This window comes from Neolamprologus multifasciatus, chromosome 1 (genome assembly GCF_963576455.1).
Source record: "Neolamprologus multifasciatus chromosome 1, fNeoMul1.2, whole genome shotgun sequence".
Classification (NCBI taxonomy): Eukaryota; Metazoa; Chordata; class Actinopteri; order Cichliformes; family Cichlidae; genus Neolamprologus; species Neolamprologus multifasciatus.
The window spans coordinates 960,283-984,178 of record NC_140439.1 but is presented as its reverse complement, the minus strand read 5'-3'; the positions used below and the strand labels follow the sequence as shown (position 1 = coordinate 984,178).

At 42.5% G+C, this 23,896-nt stretch overlaps 1 protein-coding gene and 1 long non-coding RNA gene across 2 annotated transcripts in view; one reads left to right on the top strand and one right to left on the bottom strand.

Annotated features, from left to right (window-relative positions):
- Positions 1 to 9,950: 9,950 nt before the first annotated feature.
- LOC146525065 (uncharacterized) lies at positions 9,951 to 13,000 on the bottom strand. Its single transcript, XR_014874077.1, has 2 exons — positions 12,194 to 13,000; positions 9,951 to 10,507 (listed from the first exon to the last, which is right to left on the bottom strand). It is a non-coding gene; the product is annotated as an uncharacterized LOC146525065 (long non-coding RNA).
- A 2,611-nt stretch (positions 13,001 to 15,611) lies between these two features.
- LOC146525064 (very-long-chain (3R)-3-hydroxyacyl-CoA dehydratase-like) overlaps positions 15,612 to 23,896 on the top strand; it is a 14,560-nt gene continuing 6,275 nt past the window's right edge. Inside the window, exons 1-10 of the mRNA XM_085140529.1 lie at positions 15,612 to 15,775; positions 18,408 to 18,453; positions 18,664 to 18,737; positions 18,983 to 19,147; positions 19,781 to 19,829; positions 19,962 to 20,072; positions 22,355 to 22,482; positions 22,801 to 22,913; positions 22,996 to 23,102; positions 23,214 to 23,345. Of these exons, the coding sequence (XP_084996655.1) occupies positions 15,695 to 15,775; positions 18,408 to 18,453; positions 18,664 to 18,737; positions 18,983 to 19,147; positions 19,781 to 19,829; positions 19,962 to 20,072; positions 22,355 to 22,482; positions 22,801 to 22,913; positions 22,996 to 23,102; positions 23,214 to 23,345 (1,006 nt within the window). The 5' untranslated portion in view covers positions 15,612 to 15,694. The remainder of the gene's footprint in view (positions 15,776 to 18,407; positions 18,454 to 18,663; positions 18,738 to 18,982; positions 19,148 to 19,780; positions 19,830 to 19,961; positions 20,073 to 22,354; positions 22,483 to 22,800; positions 22,914 to 22,995; positions 23,103 to 23,213; positions 23,346 to 23,896) is intronic.

Sequence of the window (23,896 nt, the reverse complement as noted above, 5' to 3'; positions counted from 1 at the left end):
TTTCATGGTCTAGGGAAAGTGCAGCAGGCCTATCACATTAAACTCAAACCGAACGCTGTGCCATACTCGCTCAAAACTCTGCGAAGGCTTCTTCTGCCTCTAATGGGAATGGTAAAGGAGGAACTCCAACAAATGGAAGAGCTTGGTGTCACTACCCGAGTTGAGGAACCAACAGATTGGTGTGCCGGCATGGTTGTTGTTCCAAAGAAAAACAGCCCTAGGCTGAGACTTTGCGTAGACTTTACCGGACTAAATGAGTATGTGTGCAGGGAAAAATATGTGCTGCCATCGGTTGAACAAAGTCTCGGAATGCTCGTAGGAGCCAAAGTGTCTAGCAAACTGGATGCCAACATGGGCTTCTGGCAGATTCCCCTGTCCGATGAGTCTGCCAAACTCACCACCTTCATCACACCCTTTGGGCTGTTCCACTTTAACCGCCTACCGTTTGGGATCAACTCAGCGCCCGAACACTTTCAGCGCATGATGGCAGAGGTCATCGAGGGTCTCGAAGAAGTGGTGTGTCACATTGATGATGTGTTGGTGTGGGGACGTAACCATCAGGAGCATGATTCCCATCTCCATGCTACACTGCAAAGATTGGAAAAAGCAGGCATAACGTTGAATGTTGAAAAATGCGAGCTTTCCCAGAGCAAGGTTGCTTTCTTGGGTCACACCATAGCGGATACAGGAATCAGTCCTGACCCAAAGAAAACAGAGCCAACTAATGTGTCAGAGTTGCGCAGTTTTCTGGGCATGGTGAATCAAGTGGGCAAGTTCATCCCCCATTTAGCTGAAAAAGACAAAGCCTTGCGAGATCTTCTTTCCAAAAAGAACGCATGGTATTGGGGAACTGACCAAGCGAGAGCTTTCAAAACATTGCGAGATGCCCTAACCTCACCCCAAGTGCTCGCAATGTATGACCCCAACAGAGACATTAAAGTATCAGCAGATGCTTCATCCTATGGTCTCGGAGGTGTTCTTTTGCAGCTGTGGGAAAAAGCATGGCGATCAGTGGCGTATGCATCGAGGTCCCTTTCTCCTACAGAACAACGATACGCACAAGTGGAAAAAGAGGCACTGGCGTCTACATGGGCGTGTGAACGTTTTTGTTATTTCCTGATTGGGAAACATTTTTATCTTGAAACGGACCACAAACCTCTCATTTCCTTACTGGGAGGACAAGCTTTGGATCTCTTGCTACCCAGGATCCAGCGATTCAGAATGAGACTCATGCGTTATTTGTACACTGTGCAGTACACCCCAGGGAAATCACTCTGGACAGCAGATACTTTGTCCCGCTCACCTCTGAAAAAACCAATGAACCTGTCAGACAAAGGGCTAATGGAAAGCACAGACATATATGTGGACAGTATTGTAGCAAACATGCCTGTCAGTTCATCATATATGCAAACACTGAAGGAACAAATGAAAAGCGACAGTGTGTGTGTGCTCGCAACATGGACATGTGAATGAATGAATCAAGGCTTTATTGGCCACATGCAGCTTGCCCCACAGTGGAATAGAACGCCCCCCCGACTTACACACACAACATAGACATCACATGGGAATACAGGTCGGAGATCAGCAGCGTTACAGAAAAACACTGAAAAAGTACACAACAATGGGAAAGTAGAAGAGGAAAAAGAGACCTCTACTCATGCTGGGCACCTATGGGAGGACAGCATGAGAACAGGAAACAAAAAAAACTCCTCTGCACGGAGATCACATAAATGTCCACAGTACAACATTATGGAGCACGTGACAAGCCACGGGGTTGGGTAGGGGGTGAGGAGTAATCCGAAGGAAATACAGGAGTCATCCTGCACTTGCGCTATTATTCCAGCGTGGGCCGAGACCCGCTGTGGCCTCCAGGAGGGGACAAGCATCGAAGGCGTTTGGAAAAGGAGGGGGGATAAGTGAGTGCGTATCAGTGTATGTGTATGTGTGTGCGTATCCTTAGTTCAGCTGAGACAGTGTCCTCCGCCCTATCAGGCTAAGTAAACAGTCTGCCAGCCAACCCGGGTGGCCTTGCATGGAATGGGAAGAATAGTCAACACACAGTCGTTATCTGGGAGTTTTTGTTCGGCTCCAGCCTTGGGCCGAGGTATCCGCATTATGATGTTGATGTTGTTGATTTTTCTTTTATGCGAGCAGCTCAGGAGAATTTCAAAGCTGTTCTTTAACACTCCGACACTGGTCTCTCAATCTCCCGTTGGAGAACCACGAGCCTCCCCATGATGGTATCAAACTTCCGTTCCGTGGTGTTGTCATTCTTTTGATTCTTGAACAGCTGGTTCCGCTGTCTTAACTCTCCGATAAGCCAGGGCTATGGTTTCCCAATAGGTAGATATCTTCAGCGTCCTCGATCGACAGTCCCGCCAGGCACACGATCCTCCATTTCTGCCACCCGTCCATCGTGTATCCGGCAGGGAAAGTCCCTCCAGGGCACTCGGGCTCTCCCGAGCCCAGACTTCTCGTTGAGAAAAGGGTGTCAATAGCATTCAGAGACCAGTTGATCAAATCCATAATTATCTTTTTGTCATGGTCCTGGGTCGGTGACCCAGCGCTTTAAGTTGATTATTATAATTTTTCTAGTTTGTTCTGATTTTGTATTTGTTCTTAGGGTTTGAGTTGTGTGTTCTATCATCCCTACCTGTGTCTCTCCTCTGCGTTCTGATCGTGTCCCCAGTTGGTTGTGTAAAACAGTCTGTGTGTTTCCTGTTTTACTTTGTAGGTTTGTGTCTCGTTATGTCCATTAGTTCCAGCTGTGTCCCTGCCTGTCTGCCATTTCCTAATTACCTGGTGTGTGTATTTATAGTGCTTGTCTGCCTGTGCTCCTCGTCGGCTCGTCTGTGTTTCATGGTGTCCTGTTCCTCGTCTGCGTCTCTCTGCCTCCCACCCCATTCATATGATCGCAGGTTTGTTATTTAGCTCACCCAGTTTAGGTTTATGTTCTGTCCTGCCCTCAGTTCTGTTATTTGTGCACTGTAAATAAAACCTACTTGCACCTCCGCCACTGCCTGCATTTTGGGTCCTCCTTTTTCTCCACACCACACGGCTCACCCCGCCAGCCGTGACACTTTTAGGTTTTAGAGAACGACTGTGAGAGACTGTTCCAGGGAAAGTAATACACACGAGACAGGACAAGGACACAAGAGGCTAAGCAGGGAAGATAAGGGGAAGAAGGAGAGGAGAAAAGTGCGACTGCCTTTGCCGAGAGCCAAAGAGAGGCTGGCCAGAACATGCAAAACAAGAGCCTTTACTGCGAAATTACTGGCCTGACCGAGCCATGCTCACTGTTGAAGACGGCCTTTTGCTAAAAGACACACGGCTTGTCATTCCTTCAGCAATGAGAAACGAGGTGCTGGAAAAACTACACAAAGGACACCAAGGTGTTGTAAAATGTAAAGCTCGTGCACGCCAAACAGTGTGGTGGCCCAGGCTGGGTCAACAAATTTCTGAGATGGTGCTCAAGTGCAAAACGTGTATTCAAGAAAGACACAATAACAGTGAGCCACTTATGCCAACAGAATACCCTGCCCGCCCATGGCAGAGAGTGGGCACAGATCTTTTTGAACTGGGAGGGAAAACTTACCTTCTTGCTGTTGACTATCACTCTAGGTTTGTTGTGATTTCTTTGTTAAACAGAACAAAATCAAACGATGTCATTACTCACATGAAATCTTTCTTTGCCCATTATGGCATCCCAGAGGTCCTCATGTCTGATAATGGGCCACAGTATTCAGGTCAAATCTTTACAGACTTCGCAGCAGCATACGGCTTTAAACACATCACAAGCAGCCCCAAGTTTCTGTAAAGTAATTGAGAAGCAGAACGTGCTGTGCAGACTGTAAAAAATCTTCTGAAAAAAGCAGCTGATCCTTATCTAGCTCTTCTTGCCTATAGAGCTACACCACTGCAGTCCGGATACAGCCCCGCAAAACTTTTAACGGGCAGACGTCTGCGAAACACACTGCAGATACTTCCATTGCAGCTAGAGCCTACACTGCCGGATGGCGCACTGCTCGCTCAAAAGGAATGGGAGAAGAGGATGATGGACATGGCAAACTTCAAAAGGCGCTACCGTGCAAAACCTTTATGCAGACTGTCCCCAGGAGAGCAGGTTTGGGTGAGAAAAAGTTTTGGATGTCAAAACTGCAGGCACTGTTATCCAAAATCACTCTACGCCCGCTGTCAGGCGGATGTTGGGGACTGTCCTACCTTGACATCGCTCAGTTCCACTCGGAGGTAAATCTCTCCGTGCCGCTGAGCCCAGTAAACATGAGGAGTCAGGATTTGCATGTTCACGATGTTTTGTTCTTTCTGATATCTACATACCTAACCGGCGAAGAATCTTTTTCTCAAACTGATCAAGTGAAACCCTCATCTGACAGCCCGGAGGATGGACAGATGATGCAGGGTATTTCCGGGGGGAGGTCGCTCTCGGATTTCAAAATAAGAATTTTAAATTTTTTATGGTGAATAAAAGTCACCATAAAAAACAACGAATAAATAAACGGAAGAGAATGAATGGGTGGATGGAATGAATGAATAACTCAATGAATTTTTCCACACACACAAAGACATTTGGATCTTTCGGTAGTCGTTTCACGTTGCTTTAGGTGTGTTTAACCTAACTTTGAACAATTTTTTAAGTACTTTATCCAAGCCTTTTGCATTTTATATTACTCTGAATTTTAACCAGCTGAAGATAAAAAAGAGAGAGAGAAAGACACAAAGACTGAAAGCCTGTAGTTATTTTAATTCTTTTCCAAAATCCCTTTGAATAATTATTTTAATTGATTTCAAAGTGGACATGTGGTGTTTCTGTGTGTTTGCTGGTTTTCCCCAATGACTGTAGAAAACAGTTTTCTACAGTCATTGGTTTTCCCTATATTTAATTTTCTTCAGATACATGAAGTATATATTTGAAAACCCTCGTCTCTAAATGCGCCAGTCTACCTGTAAATGAGATTAGATGATGAATTGGTGACTTTATAAAAGCATAAATGCAAACACCCATATAAAGAAGCCAGACTCTTTTACTCCCTGGCAGGAAAGTTGTGCTATAACTGAGACTGTTCCACAAGTGGGCACCCAGAGACTATAACAAGACCGCAAAAGACAGGTGATTAGATTTTCATATTCAACCAATATTAGAGCACTGCTTAAATTTTCCCACATTTCACTTCTTCTAGTTTAAAATGATCCGAATGTGAATAAGAGGGGTGCAGCTCCAGCATATTTCATAATCTGACAATTATTGTTAATCATGATATAACTTTTTTAAATGAACTTAAGGCTGCAGGATGACTCTTTCTGCAACTGTGAACAAGTTGATTGATGCAAAGAGCTCAGAAGCATCATGATTTGGGGAATCTTTTCTGTAGAAGAGGTTGGACTTGTTAAAGGACAGCAATAATGTTCATTATTTTTTTATTTATTTATTTATGTTTTTTTTCCTGTCCTGTTTGGCTCTTTTGCCATCAGAATTATTGTCTAAAGGCGAAGAAAGATGCCCAACGGATTTACTTTACCAAATGGACCATCCCAGCCTTGCCGTAATGGTCTATTTGATTCACCTTTTATTGTTTATTTTATTTTATTTTCACTTGCTAAATACGGGACAGACTTGACTAGGGAATAGAAAGGGGAGAAAGAGGGAAAGAAAAACAGCGGGGAAGAGGGACGGGGATAAAGGGCAAAAAACAAAAACCAACAAAATAAGCAGACAAAAAATACAAATATCAATCACCTGGATCACCTGTTGAGAAAGAAAAAAGAGCAACACAATAAACAACATTACGATGATCTATGAGAATATAACAGTAAATACTAAATATTAAACATTATTGTGCAGCACGTAAGATCGACAGCGCACAGTGTGCTTTGAGGTAGGAGCCAAAAAGGGTGTAGTTTGTGTGTGTGAGCACCCGTGTGTACACCTGTGAGCATGAGCGCGCTTGTTTTTAAAAGGTTCCTTCATGTAATGATCTGCTAGACGGTGTGGGGAGCCACAGCCCCGTCCTCCAGGGCATAGAGCAGGTATGGAGGAGATCAAAACTCCAGACATCCAGAGGCCCTCAGAACACAAGAGACCAAGGAATACCAACAGAGGGGCAGCCGCGCCACTATCCCAGAAAGAGCTGAGGAGAGTCCCAGATGAGGGGTCACTCAGCAGCTGCAGAGCAGAAGCCAGGGGGGGTTGCAGTGACGTGCCCGTGAGCTCCGCCGGCAGCCAGCTGTGCCAGAGTGATCGAGCCCCAGGCCAGGAGGCTGAGGGCACCCCACCCCCAAAGTGGCCCAAGCGAGCCCCAGGTTCCAGGCCCCGACAAGCAGCCACCAAGGAGTGAGCCGGTGCGTACTTGGATGCCCACCCCGGATACAAAGAACCACCAACACACCGATGTCTGAGGGCGTCTGCCACTGGCAGGGGGAGTGGTGGGGGTAGATAGGCCTCCATACCTTGGAGGGCCTGAGATGTCCCTAGAGAGGTGACGTCTGATACCCAACCTGACATATAGACACAGATATACAGGCACACACAGATACAAACATCCATTACCACCCTCATGCTTTCATATGCAATTACTCAACACTCACCCAATGTGGAGACAGACATAAAGAGACACTGTACACACAATCACACTCCCCAAGCGTACTCTAAGCCCCGGGTCCAGGTACCCTTGCCTCTGGAGGGGGAAACTGCACCCAGACCCAGGTAGTGTTACCCTTTTCCCTGGGGTGGAGAAAAGCAGACTGCCCCGACTCCACAGCAGCAGGGAGGCAGGGACGGCCAGCTCCTCCTCCCAGACCCCCCTCTCCAACAGGCTGCAAAGAACGGGGTGTGTGAAGACTCCAAACCTCCCTCCGCCCGCTCATATGTAGTGTTGATGCATGTGTGTTCTAAGGTGCATTTAAAACCCAGGAGGGCATGGAGCTACCTGCCAGAGAGCAGCAGGTAAGCGCACAGCCCCTCCTGATAGCCCTCAATGTATACGTGTATTTAAAATTGAGAGGTGGGCAACAACGCCAGGGGTGAGGTTGTACACCCTGATGGTCTTTTGGATTCCGTGTAGCGTGCCCACCCCCAAGGTCCTATATGTATCTGTTATGAGAGTGTGAGTAATGTGAATGTCTAAGTTGTGAGATAAAATTGAGGCACAGGCAGCCAGAAGGGGACAGAGGGGGGGATGCCTCCCCTGCACCCTGGTGACACACCTTTACCCCAAGGCCCTGCATGTGTGGGGGATTGTGGTGGAGCGGGAAGAGGGAGGCAGCTGGAGATGGGGAGGGAAGGAAGGGAGGGGCAAGTGACCCCTCCCTGGCCAGCTCCCCCGCTGACCCCAGTAGGCACCCCCATACTCTGCAACCCGCCAGGGAAAGGGGGCCCAGGCCCATCCGGACCAGGGCCCAGTTCAGCAGCGCCGCCTGTCCCCACAGAGCCCGGGACAGCCCACCCGACCCCACCACCGAGAAAACTGCACCCACACCGTCATCCACACATCTTCCAGACTACACAAGACAATAGACTTCCAGGCTGAGATCTTACTCCACCTCTCCTATATCTCTCCCTCCTGCAGAGTGAGTTCCTGAAGAGAGGAGACCTCCTGTAAGATGTAAAAATGTTCATTAGAAGCTCCTTCACCATCACACTGCCCATTCCCTGCCAGCAGCTTTCAGTCAAAATTTGCAATAAAGCTTTGACGCTGACAGCACTGAAATGATGATATTAATAATGCTGGCCCAGAGATCTGATCTGAATGGAAGAACTCTAGGAATGTATTAAGGTGGAGGAATGGGTGTAGGGTGGTACATAAGCTGTGTCCCAGACAGAGGGAATCCTTTGAAGGATGTAGCCTAGAAAAGTGTGGCCTGTGTAGGACGCGTGAATGGATGCAGACACTGAATTAGGACACAGCTATCAAAACTACGGTGGCTGGGAAGTGCAAAGTGCAACAAATTAAAAAACGGCAACAAATTAAAAAAACGCAACAAATTTAAAAAACACAACAAATTAAAAATCCGCAACAAATTAAAAAACCGCAACAAATTAAAAATCTGCAACAAATTAAAAATCTGCAACAAATTAAAGATCTGCAACAAATTAAAGATCTGCAACAAATTAAAAAACCACAACAAATTAAAAAACCACAACAAATTAAAAATCCGCAACAAATTAAAAAAAAACACAACAAATTAAAAAACCGCAACAAATTAAAAATCCTTGACGGAAAGGGATTGTCTGAAATACCGGAAGTGACACAACAATTAGGATTTTTGGTTGTAGCGCCATGTTTCTGGGCCGAACAAAGCGCTAGCGAAAGAGGAGCGAAAGTACATGGATAACACCAGCTATGGTTCGTACTTGCTGTGCGGTCGGTTGTAAAGTTAGATCGCACGACCGGCAAGGGAATAAGGTTCTTTCCCCACCTGGAAGCAACAGGAGGCAGCTCATGTATCGGATGTTACCAAAACAAGGCGTCTAGTCTGGATAGCAGCTGTGAGACGAGCTGATATCCAGTTCTCTTCCATCTCCAAATATCTGTTGGTGTGCTCCAGACATTTTCATTCCGGTAAGTTATAGATATGTTCATATCACTCTTTATCCGGTCTTTTACGTCTGACATCACTAGCCGTGTCTTGGCTCAAACTCTGCTGCAGGTCCATAAATCACACGATCACTGTGGCATCACTGAGTGTTGAAAAACTATCTAAAGTCTTTCATCTGTAATAAAATGATCAGCGTTCTGCTCTACCATGTGTAACAATTGAGTTTATCATCCAGGCATCCATGAAAACGAAATTAGCAGGAAGTTAGCTCGCTAGCTTCCATCTAAATACAATATAGCATGTCCTAACTGAGGGATTTTGGAAACAAATTCAAACGTACAGCTCTGCTATCACTTTCAACATAAATGAAGACAGAAAACTAAACAGCAGTGACGTTTGTAGGTTACTGAAGTTTGGCTAGCTGGTGTATAACGATGTGCTACGTGACCGCTAGCGACACAGCTATGTTAGCATAATATAAACAAGCTAACTTTTTCCACTTGATAAAAGTTATCGTGAGGATTCTCGGTGGTCAGGAACAAATGTAATCTCATGGCAGGATGCTGTAAACGGACCAAACTTCAGCCAGGAAAACAACTGAGATAATCCATCCACAAGGATGAATAGGATTAGTCATTCATATACTGCTGCATGGGCTGGGCTGTAGCTACATCGTAAGGTTTTAAAAACTGAGCTTTCAAATGATTAGTGGTGATAGAAGCAGAGGGAGGCCAACAGTGATCACTGACTGTTTTTAGGAGTTTTTTTGAGATTAAATAGAAGACAATACAAAACATTAAACATGTTAACAACACAAAACCCATATTAAACCCAGACTACTTTAGGCCTGAAAGTAGGATTTGTCACGCCATCACTTAAAGACCAGATAGCCTATTCGTTTTCTTTTCGATGCACTCTGAGGTCATAATGAGTGATTTTGCAGAATTACGTTCTATTTATAGACTTGCTAATTATTTGACATTATTGCAGCAAACCAGCCAATGAGATGGATGAAACATCGTGACTGGGTTCCAGCGCTACGCAAGGGACCTGCTTCAAACATACCACCATGCCAATCAGATTACTTCTTCCATGTGAGGGTGAAGAGGTGACCCTTCTGGATAAGACGGTGAAGGTTTGCTGCCGTTTTGGTGAACAGTGTGGTAGTAAAACCAGGGAAAAATGAAACTTGCTCCTGTTAAATATTCTTAAGTCTTGTGCTGTATAGATAGTGGTAATTTTTCAGAAGATAAATTGAAGTAATTGATAGTAAATTAAGTAGTGTTAGTAGTGGGTGATATCGTGTAAATGCTGTCATGATTTTGTGTAAAGATTTTGTCTTTTATAAACTATAAATGACATGGATGCTACATTGTAACTGATGTGATGTTCTATAATAAAAAAGAGGCAAAAATTAGTTTGTTTCTTTATTGAACTTTTGAACAGTGGTACTCAGTCAGTACATATTCAGTAAATGCAAATTATTTACATGGCAGTGCACTTCAGGCATAAATCTAGACCCCTATATAAAACATTATGGGTCATTCCCACAACCCACAGCTTTACTGTGCTCCAGCAAAGTATCCAATAGCAGTGACAACTCCTCCACAGTAGCAGGTGGGATTTTTCTTTTTTGAGGACGGCTCCTTTTACCTTTCAATACGGATGGTCTGTTTATGTTTTGATCCAGAGCCGTTTTTGGGCAGCTGACGCGAAGTCTATCTTATGGCCAACCTCTGGCTGTATCTTGGTCATATTACCAGGCAAAACCCAGTATGCAGGTTCATCTGTAACAGCCCTTGTGCCACAGATCCGCACTGTTGCTTCTACTTTAAAAAGAAGAACAGCGACATGGCTGCATACAGGTGCAGTGGGCGGCTTCAACCTTCCCTGTGATGCTCACAATGACCCATGGCTGTAATGCTGGTTCATTCAGTCTTTGAGAGTGCAGTACCTGAAACATACAAGTTAATTTAAAGACAAAGACTCTAATGAGCCAAGGCCAACATAAATGTGTTTTATCTACTTTCAAATCCATTGTTACATTTATGATAAAAGTGTTTAGAAAGTTAGCACATACATGTAATTTTCCATTTTTTTATGTATCCATCTATAGAACGCTGCATGTTATATTCCAAATCTGCCTCTTTCAGAAACCTGCCTTCAGAAAATGAAACTAAAGTATGTAATCACTTTCAAGATGGAGAAAGCATAAAGTTTGACTTTAGGTGACAATTATGGACACGTAACATGATAAGGAGATTCTGCAGGTCATTAATCAATGTATTATAGTAAAAAATGTATTTTTTGTGACACAGGACACAAACATGGAAGCAAGATATGTAATTAGGATTATTTCTAATAAATATGAATAAATAATTGCAATTTCTTTAACCACTGAGAATAACTAAGTCCTTCAGGACAATGGCACATCAATGCACTGAACTCACTATGGCTACGTTCACACTGCAGATCTTAATGCTCAATTCCGATTTTTTTGTCTGATTGTTCACACTACAAATAAAATGTGACAGCAAACGCGCTCCTTTGTGAACCCTCAAAGTGGCCTGCATATGCAAAAGCAGATGTCACACACAACACGCTCTGTTTAGACCCAGACCAAACAGTATTGTTTGACTGATGGCCCTTAATATAAAGACTTGTTTCAGACTTTGCTTTAAGTTATTTTGTTATTTACATATGGCCTAATAATTATCCTTATTGTCGTTTTAGAGAGGAGCGGTGCTTCAAAGGATATGCAGATTTCTGTCAGAATCTGCAGATTATATAGTATAAATAAAATGTTCACGTTGTCTTCCCAACAGTTTCACTAACATCTACACGGGATGGACACAAAGCGCTCATGTGTTCTCAATGTCTTCTCAGACGCTTCTCCAGCGCTGATAATTGGCATATGTTTCCTGTCAGTGACATAAAAGACGGATTTAATGCGACATGACCCTTCAAACAGCAGTTGCTTTCTAAAACATCAGATATGTATCGGATTCAGTACCACATACGAAAGTGACCCAGATCGGATTTGAAAATATTGGATTTGTGCTGTTTTTACACTGTCATACCATGAATGGATATGGGTCGCATACGGTCAAAAAAGTCCGATTTGATGCGCTTTCGCGTGCAGTGTGAACGTAGCCAGAGCCTTCACATGCTCTCCCTGTAATTTGTCCCTCATGAATGAATTTATGATTGCACTAATTTGAATGTTCGGGGGGAAATCAAACGCATTTTACTCACAGTACCCTACAAACGTCACTGCTGTTTAGTTTTCTGTCTTCATTTATGTTGAAAGTGATAGCAGAGCTGTACGTTTGAATTTGTTTCCAAAATCCCTCAGTTAGGACATGCTATATTGTATTTAGATGGAAGCTAGCGAGCTAACTTCCTGCTAATTTCGTTTTCATGGATGCCTGGATGATAAACTCAATTGTTACACATGGTAGAGCAGAACGCTGATCATTTTATTACAGATGAAAGACTTTAGATAGTTTTTCAACACTCAGTGATGCCACAGTGATCGTGTGATTTATGGACCTGCAGCAGAGTTTGAGCCAAGACACGGCTAGTGATGTCAGACGTAAAAGACCGGATAAAGAGTGATATGAACATATCTATAACTTACCGGAATGAAAATGTCTGGAGCACCAACAGATATTTGGAGATGGAAGAGAACTGGATATCAGCTCGTCTCACAGCTGCAATCCAGACTAGACGCCTTGTTTTGGTAACATCCGATACATGAGCTGCCTCATGTTGCTTCCAGGTGGGGAAAGAATGAAAAGATAAACCATTTTCAACCTTATTCCCTTGCCGGTCGTGCGATCTAACTTTACAACCGACCGCACAGCAAGTACGAACCATAGCTGGTGTTATCCATGTACTTTCGCTCCTCTTTCGCTAGCGCTTTGTTCGGCCCAGAAACATGGCGCTACAACCAAAAATCCTAATCGTTGTGTCACTTCCGGTATTTCAGACAATCCCTTTCCGTCAAGGATTTTTAATTTGTTGCGGTTTTTTAATTTGTTGTGGTTTTTTTTAATTTGTTGCGGATTTTTAATTTGTTGTGGTTTTTCAATTTGTTGTGGTTTTTTAATTTGTTGCAGATCTTTAATTTGTTGCGGTTTTTTAATTTGTTGCGTATTTTTAATTTGTTGTGTTTTTTTAATTTGTTGCCGTTTTTTTAATTTGTTGCCGTTTTTTAATTTGTTGCACTTTGCACTTCCCAGCCACTGTAGTTTTGATAGCTGTGTCCTAATTCAGTGTCTGCATCCATTCACGCGTCCTACACAGGCCACACTTTTCTAGGCTACATCCTTCAAAGGATTCCCTCTGTCTGGGACACAGCTTATGTACCACCCTACTCCCATCCCTCCACCTTAATCCATTTCTAGAGTTCTTCCATTCAGATCAGATCTCTGGGCCAGCATTATTAATATCATCATTTCAGTGCTGTCAGCGTCAAAGCTTTATTGCAAATTTTGACTGAAAGCTACTGGCAGGGAATGGGCAGTGTGATGGTGAAGGAGCTTCTAATGAACATTTTTACATCTTACAGGAGGTCTCCTCTCTTCAGGAACTCACTCTGCAGGAGGGAGAGATATAGGAGAGGTGGAGTAAGATCTCAGCCTGGAAGTCTATTGTCTTGTGTAGTCTGGAAGATGTGTGGATGACGGTGTGGGTGCAGTTTTCTCTGTGGTGGGGTCGGGTGGGCTGTCCCGGGCGGCGCTGCTGAACTGGGCCCTGGTCCGGATGGGCCTGGGCCCCCTTTCCCTGGCGGGTTGCATGTATGGGGGTGCAGGGAGGGGTCACTTGCCCCTCCCTTCCTTCCCTCCCCATCTCCAGCTGCCTCCCTCTTCCCGCTCCACCACAATCCCCCACACATGCAGGGCCTTGGGGTAAAGGTGTGTCACCAGGGTGCAGGGGAGGCATCCCCCCCTCTGTCCCCCTCTGACTGCCTGTGCCTCAATTTTATCTCACAAATTAGACATTCACATTACTCACACTCTCATAACAGATACATATAGGACCTTGGGGGTGGGCACGCTACACGGAATCCAAAAGACCATCAGGGTGTACAACCTCACCCCTGGCGTTGTTGCCCACCTCTCAATTTTAAATACACGTATACATTGAGGGCTATCAGGAGGGGCAATGCGCTTACCTGCTGCTCTCTGGCAGGTAGCTCCATGCCCTCCTGGGTTTTAAATGCACCTTAGAACACAACATATGAGCGGGCGGAGGGAGGTTTGGAGTCTTCACACACCCCATTCTTTGCAGCCTGTTGGAGAGGGGGGTCTGGGAGGAGGAGCTGGCCGTCCCTGCCTCCCTGCTGCTGCGGAGTCGGGGCAGTCTGCTTTTCTCCACCCCAGGGAAAAGGGTAACACTATCTCCTCCATACCTGCTTCATGCCCTGGAGGACGGGGCTGTGGCTCCCCACACCCTCTAGCAGATCATTACATGAAGGAACCTTTTAAAAACAAGCGCGCTCATGCTCACAGGTGTACACACAGGTGCTCACACACACAAACTACACCCTTTTTGGCTCCTACCTCAAAGCACACTGTGCGCTGTCGATCTTACGTGCTGCACAATAATGTTTAATATTTAGTATTTACTGTTATATTCCCATAGATCATCGTAATGTTGTTTATTGTGTTGCTCTTTTTTCTTTCTCAACAGGTGATCCAGGTGATTGATATTTGTATTTTTTGTCTGCTTATTTTTTGTTTTTTGCCCTTTATCCCCGTCCCTCTTCCCCGCTGTTTTTCTTTCCTTCTTTCTCCCCTTTCTATTCCCTAGTCAAGTCTGTCCCGTATTTAGCAAGTGAAAATAAAATAAAATAAACAATAAAAGGTGAATCAAATACACCATTACGGCAAGGCTGGGATGGTCCATTTGGTAAAGTAAATCCGTTGGGCATCTTTCTTCGCCTTTAGACAATAATTCTGATGGCAAAAGAGCCAAACAGGACAGGAAAAAAAACATAAATAAATAAATAAAAAAATAATGAACATTATTGCTGTCCTTTAACAAGTCCAACCTCTTCTACAGAAAAGATTCCCCAAATCATGATGCTTCTGAGCTCTTTGTATCAATCAACTTGTTCACAGTTGCAGAAAGAGTCATCCTGCAGCCTTAAGTTCATTTAAAAAAGTTATATCATGATTAACAATAATTGTCAGATTATGAAATATGCTGGAGCTGCACCCCTCTTATTCACATTTGGATCATTTTAAACTAGAAGAAGTGAAATGTGGGAAAATTTAAGCAGTGCTCTAATATTGGTTGAATATGAAAATCTAACCACCTGTCTTTTGCGGTCTTGTTATAGTCTCTGGGTGCCCACTTGTGGAACAGTCTCAGTTATAGCACAACTTTCCTGCCAGGGAGTAAAAGAGTCTGGCTTCTTTATATGGGTGTTTGCATTTATGCTTTTATAAAGTCACCAATTCATCATCTAATCTCATTTACAGGTAGACTGGCTCATTAAGAGGCGAGGGTTTTCAAATATATACTTCATGTATCTGAAGAAAATTAAATATAGGGAAAACCAATGACTGTAGAAAACTGTTTTCTACAGTCATTGGGGAAAACCAGCAAACACACAGAAACACCACATGTCCACTTTGAAATCAATTAAAATAATTATTCAAAGGGATTTTGGAAAAGAATTAAAATAACTACAGGCTTTCAGTCTTTGTGTCTTTCTCTCTCTCTTTTTTATCTTCAGCTGGTTAAAATTCAGAGTAATATAAAATGCAAAAGGCTTGGATAAAGTACTTAAAAAATTGTTCAAAGTTAGGTTAAACACACCTAAAGCAACGTGAAACGACTACCGAAAGATCCAAATGTCTCTGTGTGTGTGGAAAGATTCATTGAGTTATTCATTCATTCCATCCACCCATTCATTCTCTTCCGTTTATTTATTCGTTGTTTTTTAGGGTGACTTTTATTCTGAAGGCGGCCCTTTTAAAATTCTTATTTTGAAATCCGAGAGCGACCTCCCCCCCGGAAATACCCTGCATCATCTGTCCATCCTCCGGGCTGTCAGATGAGGGTTTCAGTTGATCCGTTTTTTGCCGGTTAGGTATGTAGATATCAGAAAGAACAAAACATCGTGAACATGCAAATCCTGACTCCTCATGTTTACTGGGCTCAGCGGCACGGAGAGATTTACCTCCGAGTGGAACTGAGCGATGTCAAGGTAGGACAGTCCCCAACATCCGCCTGACAGCTTTCAGCTCATTGACTCCATATATAATGTTTCAACCTCCACTCCAACGGGCTCGCCGTTTAAATTTGCTTTTATTTTCTTGCTGGTCTGGGTGTTGCTGTTACTTAACGGGAGCTTTCTTCGCTGTGGCTGTACTACAGCGGAATTTGTCGCGGTCACAGCTAGCCAGCCTGGCTGTTAGCTGATGCCGTAGCTACCGTCACAGTTGTAAAATGGATTTATTGACTGGTAATACTTACTTCAGCTGGCATGACAAAGCAGACAACCAGAACAATTCATACACGCTTCTCCTGTGTTCAGAAAAAAAAGCGCATAATTATTTTTTAAGCAAAATTAATACTTCTCGAGGTCAAGGTCCTTCAGCACTAATGGGGTCTAAAATGTAAGGAAGTTTTCTGTAAAGAAGGTAAATGCATTAGTGATAACTGAGGGAAATGACTCCAAAGTGACAGTTGAATTTGGTGTTTTAGAGTTACTTCCTTGTTTTGTAGCTTCTCTCTTTGCAGTTTTCCACCTCTAATGTTTGCTTAAACAAAGCCGAGTTTCAGAGAACTAATATTTCTTTGTTACCGATTATGGCTGTGAATGATAAGGAAATAATAATAATGATATCTATTTGAATTCCCCTCACCTACAAAGTAAGATTTCATTGGACAGTCTAAAACACAAAAATGATTTAGTTTCTCTACAAATATGACAAAAAGACACCTTAAAATCACTAAACCACACTAAGTTGTGAAAATGTTATTTTCTGTACATCCCACCGTGTTGTAAACAAATTCTTTAGCATCAGCATCAAAGGAAAGCTTCTTTTTCTTTTCTTTTTTTTTGTAGAACTTTGTTGTCTATTAAAAGAATATGAAACCATCCACTGTACTCAGAGATATCAAAAATAGATCACGTCAGCTAAAGTTTGACTTCCTTGTTTTTGTAGATGTGCTTCACTTATTATGTCAGCCGCATGGCCGTGCCATTTGCTATAAGCTTGGCAATGCAAATTTACTTACAAAGCAACTTTCAGCAGCACTGCAGTTCACAGTGCTCCTCTTAAGAATCAGACATTATAACAAAATGTGAATAAACTATATAAGTAAAGTTAAAAGATGCCAATCAGATAAAAGGTTTTAAACCAGGCTTTTAAAAGAACTTAAAGCTTTCTTGTAGTTTGTTTCATGGAAGTCGTATAACAACTGATAAGATGCTTTTCTATCTATTTTTGACTGTAGCAGCCCATCTGAGAGGATGACATCACTGATACATTTATTTGGTTCATCATTTGCTTACAGCTCCCTATATTTTAATTATTTGCTGAATAACTTTAGTGTGTGCCCAGTGTAAACACGTGTGTTTAAACAAGGATCCAGTCTAATGGGCTGGGTTTATAACAGTAGCTTCTTCGACTTCATCCTCCATCTGCTGCACAAATGTCTTATAAAAGATGCATGGTGTTTAATGGTTGTTCTGGATCTTGTTTCGGCTCTTAGGATGAAGGGAAATGAATGAAGGGAAACTCAAACAGTCTCAGAGAACACCACCTGTCCTACACACACGAGTATAAGCAACTCAGAATAACTGCTGTAAAACTCAATAGCACATTACCACCTCTAAAGTGGCCGTAAACTTGAATCAGCAACTTTGCACCACTTTCAACAAAAACATATTGCAACATAGTTTTGTGTATAGTATTTTACTGCTATGTTTAGCTCTTCATCATAACCTGATCTGACTGTATTGGGAAAGTCTGATGTTGCTTGTCCTTAAAACAAACCTGTAGTTTGAATATTTGATCTTCAGTAAGAGGTAGAAAAAGTCTGGTCTTTTCCAGGGCTGAAGGAAAATGCAGAAAAATGCCGAAATAATGTTAGCCAAGCAAATTGACTCGGCAGAAAAACCACCGAACACTGGATATACTTAGCTTGACCAAGCTACCTCCCGTGCAGTTTGTGGTGACTAAATGGTTACCCAGAGCTTGAATGTGTTGCACACTGACAATCACTTTTGATCGCAAGATAATTGACAGGAGGCAACCTTTCCGAAAAGAGTTGCAGTCTTACTAGGACTAACTCCAGTCACTCTCAGATCGATCGTCAAAGGTTTGCAAACATTTATTTGGCTGATTTGTAAATGCAGATCAATTGCCAGCATGTTGTCGTCAGTCTGAATGAGTCAACAGATATGTGGTTTTCACTGATCTATCACAGTTAATTTCTGAAACAGACTGCGTGTATTTACCATCTGGACCCCATTAAATCACACACTAACATCAGACTGACTCCATCTAATGGAAACATTTATGGAATGTTTTAGTGACAAGAACTGAAAACAGATATTGACAAAGTTTTAACTTTGGGGACATCATTTGAAGTTGGAAAAAAATGATGACGTTAATGTTTTGCAATACTTTTGCATCACAGAATATTAAAAATTACAATAATATCGTAGTGTGAGCAAAGTATTTGAAGTATTGTTATAAATTTGTGTTGTGGGCTATATGAGGATTCTTTTTTCTTTCAACAGAGAATATCACCGAACTTAATGTATCATTTCTACCTCAATGTTTTGTCCACTTTTGGGTTGTGATGGCGGCTTTTGTGTTTTTCAGAATGTCAATATCAACCTGCAAGAACACAACACACTTCAGTTCAGAGGTTGGTACTTCATTTTTGTGCATTTAAGAACAAGAAAATGAAGATTAAATAAGAATGAACTACAGAATGATGCATAACCACAATATACTTAGACAGTTTTGTCTTTTTGTCTTAATGCTTTAGCATTTTTTTAGTGAAAGGTTCTCTACAAATAAAATCTGTACTCACTTTGCTTACTTTACTGTTTAAAAAAAAAACCTTGTACCACAGCACAGGGTCATGGAGCTAAGGGAGATAATGAATACGAGTTCAAGTTGGAGTTCCTGGAACCTGTTAGACCCGAGGTACTGCTGTCTCATTTTTGAAAGTTTTCAAGAATTGATTGGGGTGTTTTTTCCTGCTAAGGTTATGACATTGTGCTAATAATGTTCCTGTCATTCTCCAGTTTTAGTGTGAGTGAATTTAACATGGACACTAACTGAAAAACCGACTTAATTTCCAACAAATAGCTGTAGGTTTTATTTCAACACACACACAGGTTAAACAATATGTCATGTTATTTAGGCTCGATTTAATACTCTGTTTCCAGATCAAGCACAAGTCCACTGAGCGTCAGGTTGACATCAAAATCAAGAAGAAGGAGGAGCGCTGGTGGGACCGGCTGACGCTGCAGGAGAAAAAGCCTCTGTTTCTGGCCCCAGACTTCGACCGATGGCTGGATGAGTCGGACGCTGAGATGGAGCTTCAAGCTAAGGCAAAACGACAATGATTCCACTCACCCTGAGGACTGAGAGTAAAATGTGTACCACAGAAAAGACTTTTGGTTGCTAACATGAACACTGTGTCTGATGGGAAGTCAAAGGACTAGAATATGTAGTCTTTGTAGTTGCAAACAGGTTTTGTGGGATTAAAATAGTTTTGTTTGGGAGACATTTTACTTTTTATCGTAGGTCCTTTTCAAAGTTAGTCATGCAAGAGCCAACTCACATAATATTACATAACTTATTGTGATCTGGCAAGGTTCAGCTTTGGACATGTGTAATTTGAACGTAAACTTCATGTCAATGCTTCTTCCTACTTGGCTATTAAGACTGCTGAAAGACTAAATCAGTTGTTTTGGACATGCTGCTAAAATTTAATATGATTATCCAGTGAAATGTGTTTATCTGTAAAAGTGTTTTATAATTAAGGGAGTCGTGTTTTGAACTCTCTGGGACATTCACACCATCTGTATGTACTACAGCTATCAATTACAGAGCCACGATAACTTTTTGCATTTCCAATAAAAAATAAATACATTTCTTTTCAACGTACTAAATTCATCACCTAGCTGCTTTGGAACTGATGAGAAATGTGACTAATTGTAATTCATTTGTTGTTCTTTTAGGAGGAGAAGTTAAACAGGATAAGTGTGGAGTCAAGAGTTCGTAATGACCGTGAGTTTCACAGAGTTCTTCACCTTCAAACAACCTGAAACTCAGATATCCTATATCACCTGTGTTTGCTGTCCTTTAGATTAAATTCTGCAGATTAGTTGATTTTAGTCATTTTCTCTCTTGTTTCCACAGCATACCTGGGTCTGAAGAAAAGCTACTTGTTCATGTACAACCTTGTGCAGTTCCTGGGATACTCCTGGGTCTTTGTCAACATGATTGTCCGCCTCTTCATTCTTGGTCAAGGTTTGTAAAGAGAAAACAAATGTCTTGAAGCATGGAAGGCAGGCATTTTTTTGGAAATGCCCTTTTGGGGTCGTTATTCAAAAAAGTAATGTATTACACACTTTTCTTAAAAGTAATGCAGTACTTTACTTAATTACTCCCAAGAGGAAAAACTAATTTGTTTTACTACTCATTTTAATATTTTCCAGTTTCTCTATAAAATGACTTTAAACACATTGTCTCATCATTACAATTTAACAATATAAGCCTATAGGCTACAGTCCCATGCACCAACACAAATCCCTATCCTAATCAGGACACACAGGATCTTTCACTTAGTATTTAGGTATGAACACAAAGCCGACAGCACAAAGCAAAGATGAAAACCAGCGCAAAGAGACTTTAAATCGATCGCCATGGTGATTCTACTGTAGAACAATGAACAGAGGCTAAAGCCTGGCTGCTCATCGGTTTGTTACCTGTTGAAGTTTAGGGTCTGGCTGCCGGGCTGGTGTGAGCATTCACTCAGTTTTTACCCTGGGTTCTTGGCTAGCTTAGCATTAGCATGCTGTCTGTGCAAGTGCTTGCAAAGAACCAAAGTTGTGCTACCAGCATAATGCTGTTGTTTCTGTCCTGCATGCAATTTGCACTTTAGCATCGCGCTCTGGTCTTTTTGTGTATAGAATAGAATATAAATAAAATGCCTATATCCATGCTGTAGACTGTGCCACTATTTCCCTTCTCTGACACAGGTACCAAAATCAGTTGATTTCAGCAAGTGCAAACAATAAGTGTGACCCATAGAGACAGGCAAAACGGACTATTTTAAGGGAATTTTAAGGAATTTAATTACTTTTGATACCAATCCCTAGTAAAGACCATACAATGATGCAGAGAAAACCACAACAATCAGACAGTCCCCTATGACCAAAAGCACTTGGAAGACAGTCACCCTGTCTTAGGGTATATATAGGGTATATATAAACTGAATTAGTTTTTGGGCATAGTGTGAGAGGGCCACTAAAGTTTTTATCTGGTGTGCAGCCACGATCGAATGTGGTTGAGTTTGTCACGCAGTGTCGGGAACGATTGTACCATGCTTGTGCAATGGCTAAGAAGTCTCTGTCAGCAGTCGTTGGAAAGTGGCTGGTGCATTCCGCATGTCAAACGCCATCACTGTGTACTGCAAGAAATGGTCTGGAGTAACAAATGCTGAGATATCAGAGGCTCTGCTAGTTAGAGGAACCTGCCAGTACCCTTTTAACAGATCTAGTTTTGTTATGCAGGTGGCGGCTCCAATATATATGTATATATACACATATATATATACACATTCCTTCCGTGTATATACGTGTATATATATGTATGTGTGTATGTGTATATATGTGTACATATATATGTGTGTATATGTGTATATATAAATAAATATGTTATAATGGTTAGTTAGGGAGCGATGCCAGATGTTTACTACCGTTGTATTATCACAGAGTACACATTCAATCCAGTTAGTCTGTCTCTGCCATGTTTGTCTAGCCAAAGTGCTGAACTTCAAACCATCTCATTCATCTTGAGGTTCTTTTGTGCATTAATCTAACCTTAAATACGCCAGAAGAGCCAACAGCTCTTCTTCACCTCTTAGAAACGTTGGACCTTTTGGCCTGCAGCATAATACACTGCTCAAAAAGTGAAGTGAGCACTCAGTATAATATGAAGTCAGTTAAACTTCTGGGATATCAGTTAGGAATTGTAAACCATTCAAACTGCATGGTACTGGGCTGTGAGCACTGAAGGACATTAGGTCCTCAGGCCTCCCGCATGAAGTCTATTTCTGATTGTTTGGTCAGAGACATTCGCACCAGTGGCCTGCAGGAGCTAGACTTCCCCACCCAGCTCTTTTTATGTAACACTCCATCTCCTGTTATGTCTTCCATACTCTTGAGACTGTGCTGGAGACCAACCTCTACACTGCACCTGTTGTCACTTTCATTTACACCAAAGCAGGTGAAATAGTTTATGGTGGCTGTGTGCATGTGTGCATGTGTGTGTGTTTGTGTGTAAACTGAAAAGAAACAAACACAATCGACAGGAAAATAAAACAGACAGGGGGTCCAGAGACTGCAGGGAGAGAGGTCTGTGGTTTTGTTTGTGAGGAGCTATTCACAGATAAGCTCATTTGAATTGAAACAGGAACACAACTACACAGCAAGGATTTGTTTTGCAAATGATCATGGTTATGGATAGTGGCTCAGGCAGCGTGCTTGCTTAATCATGTCCTGTTTTTGTTTCTCTCTCGCCCCACACAGACTCGTTCTATGATACCTTCCACACCACAGCTGATATCATGTATTTCTGTCAGATGATGGCCGTGCTCGAGGTCATTAATCCTTTGTTGGGTCTGGTTAAAACTGGAGCTTTTCCCGCTATGATACAGGTAACATCCAGCGACACATTTTGCCCCCTGTTAGTGTTTTATTTTTTTTTATTCGTCTTAACTACAAAATTGAAAGCTCATGCACATGTGCACAACATTATTGAAAATGGCAGCTAGTCAGTATTCACACGCATCACATGTGCAATTTATTTTACCTAGAGAGTCTCATGGCACCACAGAATGATTTATTTATTTAATAATTTATCATATACCTTAAAGTAAAATAGTAAAACTAAAGAGCTCTAACACAGAGCTCCAGTCTGCAGGCCTGTGCTTTTATGACAGTCAGCTTTATCTGGCCTTTAATTGTGCCTGCAGGTTGCGGGGAGGAATGTTATTTTGTTCGTCGTCTTTGGCAGCCTCGACGAGATGCAGAACAAGCCCGTTGTCTTCTTCGTCTTCTACCTGTGGAGCACCATCGAGATCTTCAGGTTAGCTCAAATAGCTTTCCTCCTCTCTCCTGTTGAGGATGTGTCGCCCATTCTAACATCAGCCCAACCTCCTCTACATCAGATACCCGTACTACATGCTGGCCTGCATCAGCACAGAGTGGAAGATGCTAACGTGGCTGCGGTACACCATCTGGATTCCTCTTTACCCGCTGGGAGTCATAGCTGAAGGTTGGTGATTTTGTGGTTGGCAAGCAAGCGTTGGTGTCAGTTGTGGGTAGTTGTTACTGATGGTGTGTCATTCTTTGCTTCTTTTTTTTTGTTTTGTTTTTTTGCATCTAGCCGTGGCTGTGATCCAATCCCTGCCCATCTTTGATGAGACCCGTCTGTTCAGCCTGCCTCTCCCCGAGATGTTGGGAAACTCTTTAAGCTTCTCCTACACTTTGCAGCTCTACCTGGTTTTCATGTTTCTGGGTAAGTGAATTTACCACCATCACGTACCACCATCAAATCTGATTCATTTTTACTTCCAGTCCGCATGCCAAAGTATCTTTAGGCAAGATGCTGTAATCCCAAGTTGCTCCCATTAGGGGTGGGCAGTATAAACGGTACACGGTGGAAACAATATGAATTTGGCCAACGGTAGAGATTTTGATTTTCCGCTGTACCGCGCATGTTGATGGTGTCATCAAGCTGCGCCTGTTTGGGTCGACAGCATCACAGCGGCTGCAAGCAGTATCATCTGCAAATTATGCCGGGCGACAGTAATAGCAAACACATGAAGCACGTTTTGGAGTATGAGGAAAGCCAAAAACTGTGCTTCCTCCACTTCCGTACCATTGATTCATTAATGTTGAATTCTGCTGTTCCCATGTTATTGCAGTATATTAATGACTAACCTCGTATTGTGGATGGATTATCCTAGTTGTTCTCCTGACTGAAGTTTGGTCTGTTTACAGCATCCTGCCATGCGATTGCATTTGTCCCGAACCATCAGGAACCCTCACGTTAACTTTTATTGAGTG